This window comes from Parasteatoda tepidariorum, chromosome 11 (assembly GCF_982258835.1).
Source record: "Parasteatoda tepidariorum strain Cologne lab strain chromosome 11, Ptep-v5.0, whole genome shotgun sequence".
NCBI lineage: Eukaryota > Metazoa > Arthropoda > Arachnida > Araneae > Theridiidae > Parasteatoda > Parasteatoda tepidariorum.
This window is the reverse complement of record NC_141765.1, coordinates 85,434,655-85,455,598: the sequence shown is the minus strand read 5'-3', so window position 1 is coordinate 85,455,598 and position 20,944 is coordinate 85,434,655. Positions and strand designations below refer to the sequence as shown.

Here is a 20,944-nt window from a genome sequence, read left to right as displayed (position 1 = left end):
GACAATTTCTTTTCATATCTAAAATACCGTTAGTTGGAAGATTTAATCGCAATTTTTTTTCTTCTATAAGATCTTAAATATACTTTTGTACTACAGTTGCATGTAATCCACCGATCAGTATATTTATTATAACTTCTTTCTGCCTATGACTCAAATAATGCATAGATTGAAATAATGAAAATAAAAACGTTATTCTTTCCGTCTGTAATATTTCCCTCACTGTTAGAAATTTCTCAGAGGAAATTGATAAATAACAATTTATTTCATTGTTATTTTACCATATTCAAACAAAACAGTCAAACAACCATAAATACGATGGCATTCAAACTTAACTGCTTTCACCTAATACGGTCTAACAACTGGAATTTTCTCGCACCAACTAGGTCTACCTAATGAAGTCAATTAGTTCCTTACAGATGGCAACATACTATTGCCAAGGGGGCTAATTTATCAATCTCGTGAGTGAGAGAACGGGGGTTCGAGTCCCAACGTTGACAATACGATATATCATCCATTCCCTTCAACACTATGAGGAGTGTCCAGTGTCTTGCACTCCCCAGTTTGAGACCCTGGGTTATTAGAATACGATAAACTCATTCGCGCATGAATGGCAGCACCGTAATGCTTCTGAAACTATATCCAAAGTCCATTTAATTTTCTTCGTTTATGGTTTTGAAATCAAGCTAGTTGTAGAGGGTTAAAAACAATATAGTTTTGTTTTCATGATTTTTTTAATCATTCTAGTTGTAAATGGTTTCAAAACTGTAAAGGTAAAAAACATTCTTTACCTTAAATTTTACGTTTAATTGGGTGGGCAGACTGCCGTCTGTTACTTTATCATAATTTTAGAATGAAAATTCTAACAGTGCTTTTACATTAAGGCTTTTAGATGGTTTTTCTTTACGAAATTTAAGCTTTTGTAAAAAAGGTATATTATGACCTGTATTGTTCTGAACAATTTGACACCAAGTATTAGATAGTACTTTAAATACTTCCAAATATACGGCTAAGATACTGAAACCCCCTGATTGAAATCAGAAAATGACACTTTCATTTTCTTAATTGGAATCATCCACAAACTCACTTTTTTATTTAAAGTTAATTATTAAATTTTTTGTCTTTAAATCTACTTTAACTTGGCAATTAGTTTCAGTGTAGTATATTGCTCTAATTCAAATTATCACTTGAATATTAGTCTATAATTTATATTTTTTAGTGGGGTCAAAATAACCATTTTTTTATAAAAATCCAATAAATTATTTTTTTAATTGAAAAAATACTTTTAGTTCTCAATTTCTCGGAGCTAGTATGGTTTTAAAAAGAGTATGTCCGATTGCCTATTAAAAGTTGTTGCGAATTATTAATTAGATTTTTATAACTTTTATCATGAGCTCAAAATATCAAAGTATCTTTTTTTTTCTTCAAATTTAGACCTAAAGAAGATTAAATTTAAAAGTTCTTTTCATTTTTTCATAAAAAATATTTGCATTTAAATAATGTCTGTGCATTTTTTATATTCCTTTAAAAAATTCAGAATCTTACTTTAAATATTATATAAGTTATAGAAAGTCAAAAAAAAAATGTACATTGATGCTTCCTGGGTGAAATCAAAACCATCTAGATCCCTTAAATTAATACAATGATCTTTCTATACTAAGAACTTACATGGATTTTTAAATCAAGGAGCGTGAGTAAAATATTTACAACATTTAGTAAATTAAGTTAGCTGATTAGATTTAAGAACAGAAATAACATATAATATTTCTCTACATTCAAACAGGTTTCGTGTACCCATCCTTTACAGTTGCGAAATTCTATACAACCCATCTGAGATTTTAACCAGTAGTTTAATTTGTACTGCTACAAGTTTTTGCACTACCAAATTTCTCCGATAAACAATGTCTCAATTTATCCAACAATGCCATTCTCCAGAAAAAGAAATTTATATTTTTTAAACGTGATGTTGTTTTAATAATTAACTGTTTTAATAATTTAAAATAATAGGAAAAAAGTTGTCTGATGTTGAGTACTGCACTGGTCATTCAATTAAGTCTAAGTAAAATGGCAATTGTCTGCAACTATTTTCATGTAATATAGGAAATAAAAATAAAACAAACCTACTGGATGCCACAATGGCATCGGAAATGACATGAAAACCCTAAAGATTAGAAATTGGAAGGGAGTTGCCATGGATTGGAGGCGCTGGCATTTGTCAGCTATTGAGCCAGCCAAGGCCTGCAAGGGGCTGTTGCTTCAATTTGGGCAGACATTAAAAAAAGTTATAAAAATAGATTTTCCTTATGAACGAAAGCAGCTAAGAAATAAATTCACTTAAAAAGAACACAAGAAAAAATAATTTAAAAGATTATTTTGTGTGCAGAAAGTTTATTAACATTTAATATTTTTGTTTATATTCTGCTACCTGGGAAAGGGGTTATCAAATTTTACTAACTTATGAAAATCGAAATTTTTTTAATCGAAGACAAAAAAACAAAATTTATAAAAAAAAAACTTTAAAGGTTCTGCTACTTGTACCAATTTTTACAAATATGAGACAGACTTAAAAAAATAAGTAATTGGTTCCATTTTTGAACGAAAGTAGCTTAAAATGATTCGTTTTCTTTTAATACATCGCATTGTTTATTTGATCAAAATGCAGGTATATAAATTTAAATTATTAATTATGTATCGATAATTTTAAAGTTATTTCAACAAGTAAAGATAATTCAAATTATTATGCAGATTGATGTGTTTTCAAATGTAATAATCTTAGGAAATTTTGTTGACTTCTTTTAAAGAAACAAATAATCTTAAATTTTCCATTTTTAAGAATAAAAAATTAAAGAATTGAATTGGGTAGATTAATATATATTGTTTATGAAATATTAGTTCATTTTTTAGACAAAGAATAAATAAATACAGACATCATCATAGCAAATTTTTAATGTAGTATCAATGAGCAACTTTATGTTAATATACTGAGAAATTCTGAAAAATTCTTTGTCAAATATTTAGAATTAAATTAAATGTAGAATTTTTGGAACACAAGGTCCAAACGAGGACATCAAATATTAAGAAAAAATGCATCTAAATTATTTCTATCTGCCCTAACTATATTGCAAAAGTTTCTAAAATATTATAAATAAATAAGCAGAAGTTATAACCCCCATTTAAATCTTCATGATAATAATTTTTAAAACAACGAAAATAAGTGAACGAAAATTTTTTTATTTAAAAAAATTATTTCTATTAAATATATATAAAATTGCAACAATCACCGTGAGACGTTAAATTATTTCAAAAGTTCATTAATACAGCTATCTCCTTACCCACCTATAATAAATGTATTATTTATTTAAGAAAAGATCATCGGTTTTGAATTCGAAAGTACAGCGAAACCTCCAAGAAAAACCACCTCTACGTTGCGACCTTTTTTTTCTTCAACAGACTTTAAAGATCTAAAGTTCTCTTTAAAGGGTTTCCACGAGTGTTTTAAATTTATAATATTGGTTCTATATATAAAGTAAAAAATTTGACATTTGTAACCTACTCAAGCTCTTCGACACGAAATCCGAGACTGTTCCATTAAGATTTTGCTTGATTAAAGAAGTAAGCGCAAGATTCTAAAATAATTTTGTAAAGCTATAAGAAGTTTAGAAATTTTCTTTCCACTCTTTAACATCAAATAAGCGCATTTTCAATGGGTTCATTTTCTTAAACACGCAATTTCAGCTAGATCTATTTTTTTAACACAATACAATCACATCCCATTTCATACATGATCCTTCACATTTGAAGCTATATTCTCTATTTTAAACACTCATGTTGAGTTATGTTCAAAATAAGAATCTCAATGACGAAACATGCATTTAAATTTTTAACTGCTTTTCATTTTTGACGTGAATAGCTCTTTCTTCTAAAATGATTCACATTTGTATTTTATCTAAATAATATACATAAGATTATATTTTTAAAATTTTAAACTGAAAAAAAGAGGAATTTGTTAAATAATTATCGTGTTGTAACTGTATTTAAAAAAAAAATGAAAAATGACCAATAACAAAAAGAATCCTAACAATTGTAAAAGAACTTCTAAACACGACTCCTAAAAAATACTGTGGTGCTGCCATCTATCTTTGAAAACGTGTTTTAAGAATCGAGGATACAAACTAGCATAAATAAAGAGAATCTTTTGAATTGAATATCTTATACCATTCACATTTTTCAATGGAAGTAAATACAAATTTTAATTAAATAAAAAAAATTCTTTCATGTGGCTACAAATAAAAAATAAATTTTAATTTTAATATCATGAGGAAACAGAATCATTTTAATTTAAGTTTTTAAAAAAGGCACGAAATTGCGAAAAAGTAAATTAAAATTAAATAATAAAAATAAAAGAGTTATTGCCTTTAATAATATAAAAAATGGGTTTTCTTCAAATAATATCTCAATTATTTCTGGGTTCGTACCCCTCCCCCTTCTTTTAAGTACATAATTTAATTAAAAAAGAATAAATTAATAATGAATTATTTTAATGATTTAATTTAGACAAAACTCACTAAGAGTCCTATTTTTCCTTAAGAAGAATTTTCTTATTTTATTCAATTATTCTTCATATTTTATTCATTTTCATTTCCATATTTAATTAAGTTCTTCAGAAGCACACATATTTTAATGTTACAATATTTTTATTTTAACAATTAAAATATTTAAGATACTCACAAAAAGAAGTATATGTATATTTCAAAAATTTTTGTTTCGCATCTTTTAGCCTATACAGAAGAAATTTTTAGAGAAATGGAATCTTATCCTGAACTTCAATTAACAGAAATACAGTATGCTGTGTTACGACAAAAAATGCGTTCTTTGTATGACCATATACGTCACCATCCAGCCCTAGATCAAAGATATTTATGGGTTGGCAAAGGACGACCTAATATAGATCCAGATATTGGAACTTCTTTACATCCATCGAGACAGGTAAACAATTATCTATTCACTACAATTATTTGCAACCAATTATTTTCTAGAAATTTCTTGGAAATATTCCATAATATTTATCACGAAAATTTGAACAAAAATTTTTGTTACTTTATCGAGAGAATATATTTAAGGAAAATACAAATATGGCCAAATGTCGAAGATAACAAAATATCAAGCAGTAACAAAAAAATGTGTCATTGTAGAGAGGAAGACATCAATTTAAAAATATATATATGATTAAATTTTTGTAATTAATTAACTGTCGGACTGAGGGGCCTTGAACTGTCCCAAACCCTCCAGTTCTAACACCAAGAATTTTAAATTAAGGCAGTTTTACGAAGGCTCAGTCGCAATATGAAATGATGCTTTTTTGCGAATAATATGTTACTTTTATACTGCTCTGAGTTAGCCACTGTCACCCATGACTGTTTAGTCAAGTTTAGCGTATCTAAAGCCAGCGCTGTCCATGCTTCTTTTGAAAATGGTGTAAAACGTCAATATGGAGAAAAATTACAATCTTGTGAAAATGAAAAGCCGTTTGTGGTCTAATTTTTTAATATTTAAAAACTTACTCCAATGCTGTATTACATGGGCTTATAAAAATTTGCAAAAAGTGAGAAGACAGTGATTTTGATAATTTTCATCTAGATGTTAAAATGTCGCCAAATTGGCGATTTTTAAAAAGTTTAATAACTTTTAAAATTTTTAAGTTATTTGTCTGTTTTAAAGCCCAGATAATTCTTCGCGGCATGATTATATATATATAGTTTATATATATAGATTATATATATAGTTTAAAATCATGGCATTGCTTCAAGTGTAAGGCACTTAAACTATGACTTCTTTCTTTTCCGATAGAGCTTCGAAAAACAGCTTTAAAAGTGAAATGAACAGTTGCAAAGAGACACTTAAAAACGTGGGAAGAATATCTATAGTTGACCATTTATCGAAAAATAAAATAGCCAAAAACAAAGTCACCCCTGCGTCATTAATACTAAATAATATGGCTACCGCTTAATAAGAATTAATATAACCCTGTAACTGAAACATTTTTGTGGTTAGAGAAATAAAATAGCTGAGGAATAGAGAGTTAAAAATAGATTTTTATGTTCTATTTAGTCGCGACTGTGAATTAATGAATTTTTTTTTAAAAATTTAGCCGTTACATTGATTGTTAAGAACAGATTAATATATTTATATTTGTTTTTTTATTGAAATGAAATAAGAATCAAATAAATAATTTAATTTAATAAAACTTGGATTAAGAATGATTAAAAAAATTCAATTTCTGAAACTAAAGAAATTTTAAAAGCTAGGAAATATGTAATGCCCATAAGGGCATCACAAAATTATATATTTTTAAACAAAGATAGTTAACGCCTAGGAGAAGGTTTGAGATTTTTTACATTTAAGACTTATTCTTATTATTATTCAGTAAATATAAGCGATAAAATCACTCTATATAATCTTTTTTTACCAAATTTGAACTACTTACACTTCATGGACATTCCAAAAAATTGCTATAAAATAAACTCTCTCTCTCTTTTTTTTTTTTAAAAGAAATTGTTTTTTTTTATTTTTGAAATCATTGCTCTCTCTCCACACCAACTGGTAGGCAGAATCACTTGTCATAGTGGATCGGGATCCGTCGGAGAACATTCTGGACCACTGCTAGTTACCCGAATCTATACGTCCCTTTTACTAACGTAATCTTTCTCGACGATGACGTGGTTAAAACGGGGAACAGGTTAACGTGCGATCAAACCAACTTGATTTCATTACCCTGAGATGGTTCTGGGAGAAACATGTGAAACAGTAGTGGTTGCAAGGTCTGCAGCCTAGGAGTGGCATTTCTGTTCCTTTTGAGGTGTGCTGCTCCTACAACAACCACCAACCCACCATCACATAGCATTTCCACCTTAAGCGGACATTTTTAATTGTCCAAAAACACTTTTTGACGATCCCATGATTGCGGCTACAGAGGTGACACTTTGATTTGCTTCCCGTCACCTAACTGTTTGTCCAGGATCGTAAAAACTCAAATTATAGAAAATATATAATATAGAGCGTCTCAATATGTAAATGTAAAAACATTGTATGTGTCATATGAGTCTTTCTACATTAATTCATAGTTAAAAATCGATTCTCTGATTAATTTTAAGACCTAGAAATCGTTCTTGCATTAAAAGCCATAAAAAGTCAATATTCCAATTAGAAGATTATTTTCTAAAGTTATTGGGCGATAATTCTTGGAAATATACTCATTAAGGAAATCTTGAAAATTGCCTATAGTCTGTATGCCATTATCTGTTAAAACGAATCGAGAATGTTAAATTTTCCCTTTCGGATAACGCTCGATAACGTTAAAGATATTCTTGTAACCCATTCCCTTTCAGAGTTTTGCGTGGCTTTTTCATGATATAACCTCTGTTAAAACAACTATGGTCCGAATAGCAAAGACCCTGACTGGGGAAACCTCTTTCTTAAAGAATTTATCTTAAGATATAAATAAAACTCAAAAAAAATCAATTTGTGCGTCGTCTATGAAAATTATTTGTTTATATCTATATATATATACAGTGTTTTCCTAAAGCGGTTTCAGAAGAGCTACCGGCTCTACTTGCCCTTTGATGCGCCTCTTTGGCCATTTCGTAAAAATAAGCCGCCATCCCTTAAAAACATTACATTTTTATTCATATTCCATTTTAAAAAACAATTAACAGTTTAAGTAATAATTACCACAGGTAAAATTATCTGTGCTTATAGGTTTCATACTGATCACTATTACAAATCTTTATTTTGATAGAATTATTTTCAACAGGTAAAATCTTTATAACTTTTTCTTTTTCGGGAAGGGAGTATACAAATGAATTAAGTGATCTTAAATTTAGAATTATTTTTTAAATAAATACCTTTTTCCCTTAAAAAGCACTTTTAAATGATTATTTTTTTTATAATTATAAGTTTAAATTGTGGTAAAAAGAAGTTGTTTATTAATTTACCATTTTTTTTTAAGTTAACTTTTTTGAAGAAAAAAATGAACACAGTGGTTGTATTTTAGCATACCTATAATTATTTTTTAATAAACTACAAATTATTCTCTTATTTTGAAAAGGAGTGAGAATTTATTTTTGAAATACACACATAACTATACAATAGTATTATACAATAGGTAGGTAAGGGTAATTTAAAATTATTGAGGCTCAAATTTAGTTATTACATAATATTATACACTTAGATAAATTTTAACGGTGGCGAGTGCTCTGTCAAACATCAAAGTGCCCTTTTTTATTCCTAGGGAGAATTCTGTGTATGAGTATATATATATATATATATATATATATATATATATATATATATATATATATATATATATATATATATATATATATATATATATATATATATAATGTTAATGGCTAACATTAACTATTACATTAGCAAACATTCTATTTATATAAAAAAAATAGTGTCTCACTTTTGACTTTCATTTCAATTTACAGAGTCGAGGCAGCTCTAAGCGTAAAAGATATTTAATTGAAGATACGCCTGAACAAATCCATGAAAGAAATCAAAGTTATGAATCAACAACTACAGTCCAGAAAAAGGCAAAATTAAGTTTTCCATCAGAAGAGATCTGCAAAACGAATCGCTTGTGGGAGCAAATCAACAATACTCATGATTTCTACGACAATGAAGTTGAAGTTATTCAAGATAGTGTACAGCAATATGTTTTTTCTTACAGATGTGTAGCTGAAACTGGACCTTGCATTGGAATATCACCATTGTAAGTATTACAAATTGAGGGTGACTAAATTACTTTCATTCAACTTTTTTTTCTCCAGAATCTGTAATGCAACTTAACTATGAATATATCATTGATACATTTTTCTAATTTCTTTTTAGGAGACCAATAAATAACGAATATTCACGGAGCGTAATAATAAATAACACAGAAGGAGGAGAGAATAAAAACACGCAGAATTGTTCTGTAATTTTAATTGAAAAATTTAACAAAAAAATCGTCCTACATTTAAAAAAAAAGTATAACAAGCTTTTAAAAGGCGACCCAATTCTGAATTTACTACTATCAATGTTCAACTACGTAGCCTTGTAATTTTGAATCCAATCCAGAAGACAAGAGAACTCCTGGAACAAGCATTGGGACAAACTAGCCTTCGCGGGGGATTTATAGGGTGCGGGAAGAACTAATCAGCAATGGTGTTACATGGAGTGGAAAATCACAGAAACCTACCACACTTACGACGGCAATGGAATTCTAACCCATAATCCTTCTACCACTTGTCAGCACTGTGGTCGGTGACAGCCGGTAGGCTAATTTACAATCCAGCGGTTCTTAACGAGACGATAACGCTCTCTTTTTTAGAGATTTTCCCCTTGGCTGTAGACATTTTCAGACTTATAATGCAAGATATTTTATTTTTCTTTAAAATTTGTTTCCTGAACTAAAAATAAAAGTCAAAAATAAAAGTTTTTTTTTATTTAAAAAAAGCTAAAACAGTAGAGCGAGCGGTGAAAGCCGATAGATTGGAAAATCACAGACGGAAGCAGAATTCGAATCAACCAGCCACCGCTAAGATTCAAATCCGGTTCACCTTATCGGAAGGCGATCGCTCTATTCCCTGAGCCCCCAAGACTCAACTTAGATGAATTTGATTTTATAACCATCGTTGTACAGTCGACCCAAATTTGAGTTGGCGACCACCAATGTTTAACTCCGTAGCCTTGTAATGTTGAACTCAATCCAGAAGACAAGGGAACTCCTCAAGGGATCAGTACCCCCAGAAATACTGATTTGTTACAGAAGCTTGGAGGCCTTTGTGACCCCGACAGATTTAACGTGCAGCAGTCACCATTTAATACAAAGGGATTCTTCGGTCGATTGGATTCGAACTCCCGTTCTCACGGACACGAGTCCAACGCTCTACGAACCAGGCTATCCCGGCCCCAACTTCAGATTCTGAAATGTCAATAAAATTATTTATTTAAATAAAAAAAATCATATTTGGTAAAATTAAATACAATAACCGCCCTAATTTAAATCAACTTTTGTTAATTATGCTTATATTCTTGCCAACAAATTTCTTTTCATAGCCCAATTAATAAGTAATAGAGTATTAATGGGCATCACAGGCGTCCAATATTTAAGAGAGAGAACGAAATTGAAATAAACACAAAATAGTTATCTAAATTTAAATAAATAAATAAAATAAATGAGGAGGTAGCACTAAAAGCCAAATTTTTTTTCTTCTTTTTTTTTTGATTTTTTAAAAATAGTACCTTTAATTCAACTTTGATTACAGATTGTACATTGTCACGTATATCCCATACATGCATTTAAATTAAAACGATCTTTGGAATTAAATTGAAATGTGTACCCTTATGTAAGTGAATATTACATAGACTTCCTTTTCTTAGTCAGGTCATCAAATATATTTTTGGGGTAATAAATGGTACAAAGAAATTTAAAAACTAGAGTGTGAAAAATATGTTTACAATTTGATCTGCCGATTCAGCAAGTGATAGTGAAGATAATTTTTAAATGCTTTTTTATACTCTTATGGTGTGAAAATCCTTGTAACTCAACTTGTAAGTAAACTAAAATACTTTTAAGCAAACTCGTTTTTTGCGCATTTCAGATATGACAGTGAATGTACAGAAAGATATGGATGGATGTATATGTATTACAGAAGAGTTGATGATCCTTTTCGAACTCCTCAGTGGGGATTCGTAGCAGCTCCCCACCATTGTGCTTGTAAAATAACTCCGAAATACATTCCGGATTCTTGACTGAACAGTTACTTTATAATACACTGACTTCCATCGTCAAAATGCGCCAACCATTCCGCCTACTGATTCAAGGACTATGAAAAAAAAAACATGTATGAAAATATACATTTAAGGTAAATTTTTGTGTGACATGTTGAAAGATAAGCATGACTTCTTAGTAAACAAAAAATTTACACATTAAATTGAGTTTTAAAAATATAATTAACAGTTTTACATGGACTTAATATTGGAAATATATCAAGAGATATATTATGCCATGTTTTGTCACATTTTTTATCTTATTATAATTATTCAAAATCATAGCCTGTTGATTAACATATTTAAATAGTTGTAATTATAAATATTTAAATAGTTGTAATTCGTTAGGATTTTGAAAAATGAAAATTTCCTGATGAGCTAAAGATCTCATTAACCATTGGATAAACAGCGATGTGTTCTATAGAGCTTTTTTACAATCTGCATGTTTCAATCAAGAATACTTAAAGATCTTATACTTCAAAATGATATGGGCTTGAAACAATTTGGGGATATTGAAGTTTTGTGTGATACTAGAAATCTGCATCAAAAGCATATGAAAAAAACATAGAATACTCTTAAAATATTTTTTTAGATAATATTTATATATGTAGGTTAAAACAGGAAATTAATTGTACAGTAATGAACAATTTTACAGAGTTCAGTTTCATTAAAAAGGAAATAAATAGCAAATACTCAGGGCATGTAATTAACTATTTAGGTATAAAATGAATTGGATTAAAAATTCAGGTATAAAAACAGTAATCTAACTACATTTCATTCCTGTTATTGTTAATCGTATAAAATTTCAACACTATTTGAAGAGGGAATAATAAAAAAAAATTACTGAAAACTGCTGAATATTACAGATGTTTAAAGTTCTATTATAAAACACCTAGAATTTAGTTTTCCTTGGTGTATCAATTTGTCTAAGTAGACCCTGAAATAGTCAGCCACATAACTATTCTGTTAGTTCCAGAAAAAAAAAGCACTTCACAACAGAGTTAGACAGAATGTAAGTTTAGAAATGATATTATTTACTGGTATTATGGGTTAAATTTAAATCTGAAAGATAATGACGATTCAATATGTTAAGATGCTTGCATGACAAACGCCAGCTCATTACTGCTTTCAAGCATAAATTATGTATTTCAATGAGTACTAGACATGTTCTACGTGATAATACAAAAGATAATCATGCAGGAATAGGAAAAGACCCCTTTCTAAATAACAAGACATTTTTTGGACAAATATTAAAATTTATAGACGTTAAAATTATCATATTACCTATACTGCAATTATAAAAATGAATATCAACCATGAAAAGCAGATTCAAACAGCTATAGTTGAAACATCAGAGCAAGTAGTATTAGTCGGAAGGTATCTAGCAGGAGAATTTTATATCATTCGCTTAAAATCTCCTGATTATCAAATAAAAAAATTAACCAAATTTCTTATGATAGAGTTTGCTCATCTACAAACTTTTCTTAGTTGATTCATTTTTCCAATTTCTTAGCACCATTTCTCAAGCCTAGTTTTCATAGAGTTCCTTAGTATATGAAGTTATAGGTCTATATATGGCTCTTAAACTTTTTTTTTTTTGAATTTATACAAAAAATTATAAACTTATTATGGTGCATCTCAATACATATCTCATAACTTAGACATTATATATATATATATATATATATATATATATATATATATATATATATCAAAAGACTTAAGATATATAAAAAAGTTAATATATCTAGATTATTTTTTACATTTTTATTTTATTTTATTCCCTTGGAATAAAACACAAAACATGTCTTAAATAATAAAAAGATTAAACGAACAAAATTTAAATCATAAATAATACTTAAAAGCATATTAATAGCCTACTAATTAAAAATATCGTTAATGTTTTTTTAAAATTAATTTAGGAATGAAACTTTTGTTGAAATCTCCTTACCAAAATATTTTTTAATCTAAAATATTTCTTTATCACTGATGAGTTGGTGTTTAATCAGATATTTATATCAATCATTTCTCAAAACATGGTGCAATTGTTTAAGACTTGACATGCAAATACATAGAGATGCCAATATGCAAATGTAAAAGATCAAACAAAAATCATAATGTGAAAATGCTTAATTTAATTTTTTTAGTACATACAAACATAAATTATAATTATTTATATCAAAACAACAATATCCCCCAACTATTTGAACAGAGTATTGACTAAACTAAAATATGTACGAGATTTTTGCATGCAAATGAGATATTTCAAAGATTTATAAATGCTGATTGTTACAAAATTAGAATGAAACATTTTAAAACAGTATATTATCTTGATTTTTTTTTTTTTTTTTTTTTTTACTGCTTCAACTACTCAAAATTAATCATTTGTTTCAAAACATTTAAAGCATAAGAGGTTCAAATGACTCTTGATAATATCTTTCTTTTAGCATATTTATAAATTAAATTGCAGTGATGCTTCTATCTAGCACACGAGTAAATATTTAAATTTTTCATTTGTCTGATAAAAAAAATATTTTAATAAATAAAATATGATACGCGAAAAAAATATTGAAAGGAAATCAACATGAAAGATGATCATCATGAAAATCATCATCCATCTTCTTATACTACATTTCTCAAACTTCAACTCTATCTTAGAATTTCCAATTGAGAAATAAACCAAAACTGCTTTAAAATTATTGAAAAATAATAAGTCTGATTCAACACTTTACTCAGAATTTTAAAATCATTTGTTTAGATCAGCCAATAATTTTTAAATTGTTTTGTCTAGAGGGTTAATTGTTGAAAAGCTAGGAACAGAGCTCTAAAAATCATTCAACACCGTGCGAAATATTTATTATGTATTTCATGTTTAGGAAAATGTCATTCTAGCAAATCTAGTCTTTATGTTTCTTTGATGTCTAACAAATTCAATATGTTACCTGTGATTTTATAATGTATTTGTTTAATGTACAAGTGCATATTAGTTGTTTTACTTTCTGTTTTTGCTCATAGTCTGACGAATCAAAGCTAATTTAAGCTTTGAGAAATAAACTGTATGATTTACCAATTCATTTTTGTAACTTATTGAAATTTTATACATTTATTGTTGTGTTACAATTTATTCCATTGTATTTAAAAAGTTTTGTTGCTTTTCATTTTTCAAATGAGTGTTTCTGTTTCTTTTATTTGTTTATTTAAATAAAGTGATATATTTAACAGAGAATGATTAAGTTTTGATTTCAAAATAATATGTATAGTTCTACATTTTTAAAAGGCAGCTTAATATTATTTTTAACAAATGTGTGTCTTAAATATCCCTTTGATTACATTAACGTTATTTTATTTCAACCTCACAGACAGGTAGCATCTTCAAGAATAATTAAACTAGATATTTTCAAGTAAACAAAACAGCTTTATGATGTATAAGGTAGAATTAGTATGAGGAAGCAAAATGATTGATTTAACTTAATGATCCAATGCTATACTAAAACTGTGGCATTGTTTAAAATAGATAATACTTTAAAATTTTTCTTGTCTTTTTTCAATGATTGTTCGAACTTCAAGGCAAATAAGGGTCACTATGTAGTAGTAGTTCGATTCAAGTGAAATTTTGTGATAACTGTAATTTTGGTAATTGAAAGTAGATTAAGATGTGAGGATAGCAAAATTGTAACCTTTAAAAAATAACATGTTGCTATAGACCACCCTAATGACAATGTGTTAAAAAATAGTATTTACAACAAGAATAATATCTACAACAAAAAGTTTTGCATATTGTTATGGTAGTTTTTTAAAGTAAAAAAATTGGTTCAGAACTTTTTTATCATTATAAATAAAAATAAAAAAATAACAGACAACCAATCTAAAAAAGTGAATGAAACACATAAATAAAATTTACTATTATTTAATAAAAATATTATAAAATATTTTTAGTAATACATAGAAATTTAAATCAATAGCTCAGCAGTTTTCATATTTTGAGTTTTTAACACAAAATTTTAATTAAATGATTATCAATACATTAGAGTAATGGACAAAAAATGTTTGCAGTAAACATAAAGAGAGACACGCATAAATACACTGGCTTTAACTTGACTAATCAATTTTCAGAAATAAATATTATAACAACTCAAACATACACATCACTGCAACATATTTAAAAATATGGTAACACAGATACAATATATTAGCTGGTTAGCTAAAGACACGTTTAGACTTAAGAAAAAAAGTTTATTTAAGAAAAAGAGTTTCCACGTAAGTTCAATAAAAGTTTACATAAGTTCAATAAGAGTTTACCTAAGTTCCTAAATTATTAAAAAAAAAATAATTAAATAAGAGAGGGAATGAATTATTCTGAAATATTCACAATTTTTTTTTTCAAATATTCTAATAGGATTAAGAGAATAGCACATAAAGGATATCTAATAAAAATGAATTATAATTGATTTAGATAAAGTAAACTTAAGAACAATCTTTTTAATCAATAAAAAATAACATTTAATTTACCATGTTTTTGGCTGAATCCTACATTAAGAAAAAAAAAGTATAAAGATGTTTTTATGCATATCTCTTTCACTTCTACTTAGTTAATATTTTTTAAAAATTAAGAGAAAATTCTTATTATAATAGCGAAAATGCTTAACATACGTTACCTTATTTATAATTTATAACTGTGACATATCAAGAAATTAAGAATTATAATAATTTTTAAGCTTGTAACAAATACATAAAAACACAAAATTACAAAATTTGTAATAAAGCTATATAAAAGTAGTCTTTTAACATCTACAATCAAAATCACTTTCAACTATCCAAGCCTGCCAAGAACATGACTCATTTTAGCTGGAGAAATTTACCACACTTAATTTACGAATGATATAGTTTAATCGAATCAAAAGATTAATATAATTACTATTTTAAAGAAAATATAATATAGCTTAACATAATAAATATTATATTTTAAATCACTGGAAAATTAGGAAAATCAATAAAATCACTGGAAAATCAATAAAAAATAAGTGAATGTAAAAATTTAAATACTAAAACAGTAATAAATATTATTTTAGTACATAAATAATGTATGGTATAAAAATATTACATATGGTAACATAAATTTAAACAAGTAACAGTAACAATATCATTTACATAAATTTGATGAACCAAAATTAGTATTTTGTTACAATCTATATGAAACACAGTCACACATACAAAATACTTTGAAATAAAACAAATTTTCATAGGAAAATAAAATGTCTTTGAGTATATTTAATTGGCATATAAATTAATTAGAAATAAAAATTAAAATCATATAAATTAAATCATAATGATGAAAATTCTGTTTGAGAATGAAAGACATTTTAATATTCTTTATGTAACTGGCAAAAAAAAAAATAAGAATAAAAAGTTTCAAAAAGAAAAAAAAAAAAAATATTTTAAAATAATCTAAAGTAAAATAACTTTTATTAAAATAACTTTAATTTAAAATAACTTTAATTTAAAATAACTTTTTTTAAAAAATGGTCAAAGAAAACAATTAATTATGTTTCAAAAATATGAAGAATCATCTTTAACTCGAGAAAAAAATAACAAATTCTTCAAATTTCAATTCAAAACTTTCATTTTAATTAAAAAACTAATTACAAACAAAAACATTTATAGAAACACTTTCAGAAATCATTAGAACCTTCAAAAACGCACTAAACCAAGACAACGGGAAAAAAATGAGTCAACTGAGGTTAATCACAAAAATATGCTACATTAAACCACTAAACAATAAAAAATATACTCATTTAGAGCAACTACAACAGATAAGAGCACACTTGCTAAAGAATAAAAAAAATATTTTAAAAAAATCACAAAAATAACACTGAAGATTTCATTACCTTAATACATAAAAAGGAATGTTAAAAATGTGGTTTGAATTCATTTAAAAATAAGGATACATTTAAACCAGAACATTAGAAAGTATCATTTTACGAAAGGACTAAATAAAATAAATCAGAGTATTTTCCTAAGTGTAAAAACATGAAACTTTCATCAAAATGGTTTTTTTTCTATTAAAGCAAAATAAAATTGTTAAGTAATTACGTATATTAAATTTACAATTACAATTTATTTGCATCAAATTGGAGAATATCAGAGTACCGTGCATTTAAACCTTTAATCATTTTAACAGTTAAATTTTTCTAATTAATGTAGCAACATTTCAGCCTAACAAACTCGTATCTTGAATATTATTTAAATTAAAAATTTTTATGTTTAAGGAAAATACAAAAATGCTTACTTATATCATATTTAAAGCACATTTTTTAGTGACAAGAGGGAGAATCTGTATACAGTTTGTCCTTTCCCAAAGTGAATTAGAATATAATATAATTCTTTATTATTATTTAAAAACCAAAAGTTTTTTACTATCAATACACATATTAAATCTAATGAAAAAAAAACATAAAACATAATAAGTAAATGTTCTGTTCAATAGTATGTGAGCAAAATCTACATTTTCATTAGAAATACTATTTTAAATACTTATATGACTATATGATATAGTTTAAGAGATTAGGGATTTTAATAATTTCTGACATGATGAGAGTATAAAATATCATTTTTTAACAAAAAATTAATTATGCTTTCCTGAATGTGTTAAATGCGAAAATAACAAAAATAAAAATCCCTTGAACAACATATAATTTCTTTTTAGTGAGTTACATACGAATAAAATAAATGAAAGTTTTTTTTTAATTCTTTTATAAAAAAAATAGCTCAATAAATAAATTATAGTATGTACATATAAAATTAAATAGCCATAAATTTAAGTCATAATTTGAGAATGGCCGCTGCACTCTATCATTATTTTATTATTATGAAAAATAGCAATATTTTAAGAAAAAATAAAAAAAAGTAATATATATTTTAAGAATAATAAGCTGCTAAAAACAATGAACAAAAGATATTTATAGAATATTATACCTTATTTTTGTGAGGGATGTTCATGCATGCACAGTTAACTTCACACAGTGTTAGTGCAATTCAATAACTCTAACCGTAATATATACAAAAAATAAGTTAACTGTAAATTTTCACACTAAATAATTTATATACTGTTCTTTGAAAATATTAAAGATTCTAAGTTAAAATAATAAAGTTCTTTTAATTTTTCAGTTTAAGAATATGGAAAATGTTCATTCTATTTATAAGCTTTTCAAACTATTATCAGTTTCTGAAATTACACAAAAATAAATTAATTGTAAAGAAAATCACTGTTAGCGAATAGTAAATATTTATGAATCCAAAATAAAAGCTTTGGGAATATAAATAAATATTAACACACATGTAAAACATAATACAGTTATTAGCAATAAATAAAAAAAATCAAATTGTCACATTGTTCAATAACAATATATAAATAATACTTATCAGGAAATAATTATAAAATTACGTCAAATCACAGAAAAAAATAACAAAAAGTATTATGATAATATTGATTGATAACAGGTAATTTGTTAGAAAAATAATATATTACATTTTTTAGTGGAAATGTATACCACTTAATGACATGTTAAGAAGCATTAGCACCATTTACAGTTCTGTAACTATCATCGGAAATAAGATTTTCATCTAAATCTATGGCCACAGGCACTGAACACTGTAAAATATCCTTGTCATCATTTGTCTTTATACTACCATTTTCTGTAACTAAATTATCAGAATTTTGTATGTCTTTCGGTTCCTCAGTTTTAGAATCAGGACTATTCTGAGATACTTCAGTGTTACTATGATCATAGATAGTATAAGGATCCAAGTCATCCTTAATTACTTCAGCAATGCATACAGTACCTTTTAAAATGTCTCGAACCTATTAAAATAACCATACAAACTTCACTTTCTTGAAATCAAGTTAAAAGAGAAAGACATTTTTAGGAACCTGGCATAACTATATGTTAATTTTTTTTTAAATGCAGAAATTCAACAAAAATCTTATTATAATTACAGTGCAGTAATTGAAATAACCTGAGAAAAAATGACTGAGGTAGGAACCAGAGCAAAAAAAAAAAATTATGGTATCTTTTCAGAAGTATAACAATTAAAAACAGCAATTTTACATTTTTGAAGCACCAATTCCTAACTGTAGTTAGAAAGTCATTCGTTAACATTAAACTCCCTAATTTAACCAAAATGAACAATTTTCCATATTTACAAATGAATTTTGGAATGAAATTAGCAGAATTAAATATCTATTTAGAAAAAAATAAAGTATACAAAATGAATGTGAATTCTCATTACAAAATTTTTATATATTATTAAATAAAAAATTTATTTGAAACAAACTAATTATAAAATAGTTTTTAGCAGTGTGATATAAGCTGCTATTACTTTAAAAATGCAAATTCTTTTTACGTTACACCCACACATTAAGTCTAATCTAACAAAAAAAATACAAAGCATAAGTAAATATTCTGGTCATCAACAAATGAACATTACAAATAGAATGTGGAATATTTATATTATATTTTGTAATTTGAGAAACAAGGTATTTTATTTATTTGAAATACAAAATATTTCTAACTAAATTATTCATTACTCATTAAATCTTAACTTTTGACTTTTTTTATGTCTAAACTTTTGGGCTACAAGATATAACCTTTGATTTTATAATTAAATTATTGACGAACTAATGAATTTTTTATTTATTCATGTGTTGATGAATGACAATTTTACAAACAATTTGTTATGCATAAAAGTAACCTGGTCCTGTCCTAAATTGAGTTCTGAGTTGAAAGTTAAAAAGTTAGAATATTTGTTCAAATTAATAAACTCTATTTCATAAGAGCTGTTATCAAATTTACTTCTAGAAGTAAAACTTGCAAAAATGTAATTTTCTTTCTTAGTTTTGAATTAATTTATATTTTAATGAAAGAGTATTTTGTAATAAATGTTGAAAAATTTTATCGTATTGTACTGAATGTAATATTTAAAAATATTAAAACTTACATATAAACGAGGTAAAAACAATTACAAAATTAAATGGTGCTCGAAGTAAACACAAAAGCATAAAACAAAACAGACACAAAAGTATAAAAGTGTAGAAGAAAACATAGAAGGAGAAAAAGATCACTAATGCATGTTCAGGTCATGGAACTCCTAATTATTTGAAGATCTCCTGATAGGATTGAAACTTTGAAAACATTTACATATTTTAAATTACAAGTTGCCTACAATTTTTTTTAATATTACCACAATTTTTATCCAATTTTCCTAAATTCCCTACTAAGTTTTAAAAAATGGATTAAAGCTTCAAGAGTTCTCGGTAAACTTTTAGACTTGGCTATTCAGTTTTAATTGCATACGTGACTCGTGTGTTCGTTTAAAATAAATAAAATTTGTAAAAAGTAAATAAGAATTAAAACCATATATAATGGTTGAGCTTTAGTTTTTAAAGCATTTATGACATCATTATAAATGTTTGATCAGTTATGAAAAACGACTTTTCTCATGATCAACGTATGAAAAACTACATAAAATGATTTATGTTTAGCTTTAATTCATGCAGATTTCAGTAAACTTACTCTTTTTAATCCAGCTAAAGACAAGTACATTTCATCTTCATGTAATAATTCTTGGCACAACATTGATTTTTGTAGTTTATCTAAATGCAGTGTTAATTGTTTTGCACAACAGTCAACAACCAACCTTAAATCAGATATTTCTTTTTCTAGAGAATTCACAAGTGAAACATCCTGAAAAATGCAAGAAAAATTTCAAATGCTGTATAAGTTGAAACTTAGACAAACAAAAACAACATAGAATTACTTTATCCTACCTTCAAGTTTATTTGATCTACTTTTACCTAGATATTAAAAAATTTAAATATTAAATGAAATTTTTATAAAGCAGTATTTCTAAGTGTTTCTAATTTCATGGTCCAATTATTTCATGACCAAAACATTATTCTTGCAAGTTAATATTTTTATTAAAAAAGTATTTTGCTGCAATTATCATTTCATTGCATGTTTACTCACAGAAAGCAAATTTTTGTGTCTATTTCTGTAATCTAATTAATAGTTAGGACATATTTATTGTTACTCACCCTTTTGAACTATTATGATTGTCACTTAGTTCATGAAAA

At 26.4% G+C, this 20,944-nt stretch overlaps 2 protein-coding genes across 2 annotated transcripts in view; one reads left to right on the top strand and one right to left on the bottom strand.

Annotated features, from left to right (window-relative positions):
- The window catches only part of LOC107440087 (uncharacterized), a 77,743-nt gene extending 65,254 nt beyond the window's left edge, over positions 1 to 12,489 (top strand). The window contains exons 3-5 of the mRNA XM_071187323.2: positions 4,775 to 4,983; positions 8,490 to 8,773; positions 10,647 to 12,489. Of these exons, the coding sequence (XP_071043424.1) occupies positions 4,775 to 4,983; positions 8,490 to 8,773; positions 10,647 to 10,797 (644 nt within the window). The 3' untranslated portion in view covers positions 10,798 to 12,489. The remainder of the gene's footprint in view (positions 1 to 4,774; positions 4,984 to 8,489; positions 8,774 to 10,646) is intronic.
- A 443-nt stretch (positions 12,490 to 12,932) lies between these two features.
- Positions 12,933 to 20,944, bottom strand: part of TBC1D5 (TBC1 domain family member 5) — a 38,748-nt gene continuing 30,736 nt past the window's right edge. Inside the window, exons 17-18 of the mRNA XM_016052878.4 lie at positions 20,385 to 20,555; positions 12,933 to 18,673 (exon numbers count right to left, since the gene is read on the bottom strand). Of these exons, the coding sequence (XP_015908364.1) occupies positions 18,377 to 18,673; positions 20,385 to 20,555 (468 nt within the window). The 3' untranslated portion in view covers positions 12,933 to 18,376. The remainder of the gene's footprint in view (positions 18,674 to 20,384; positions 20,556 to 20,944) is intronic.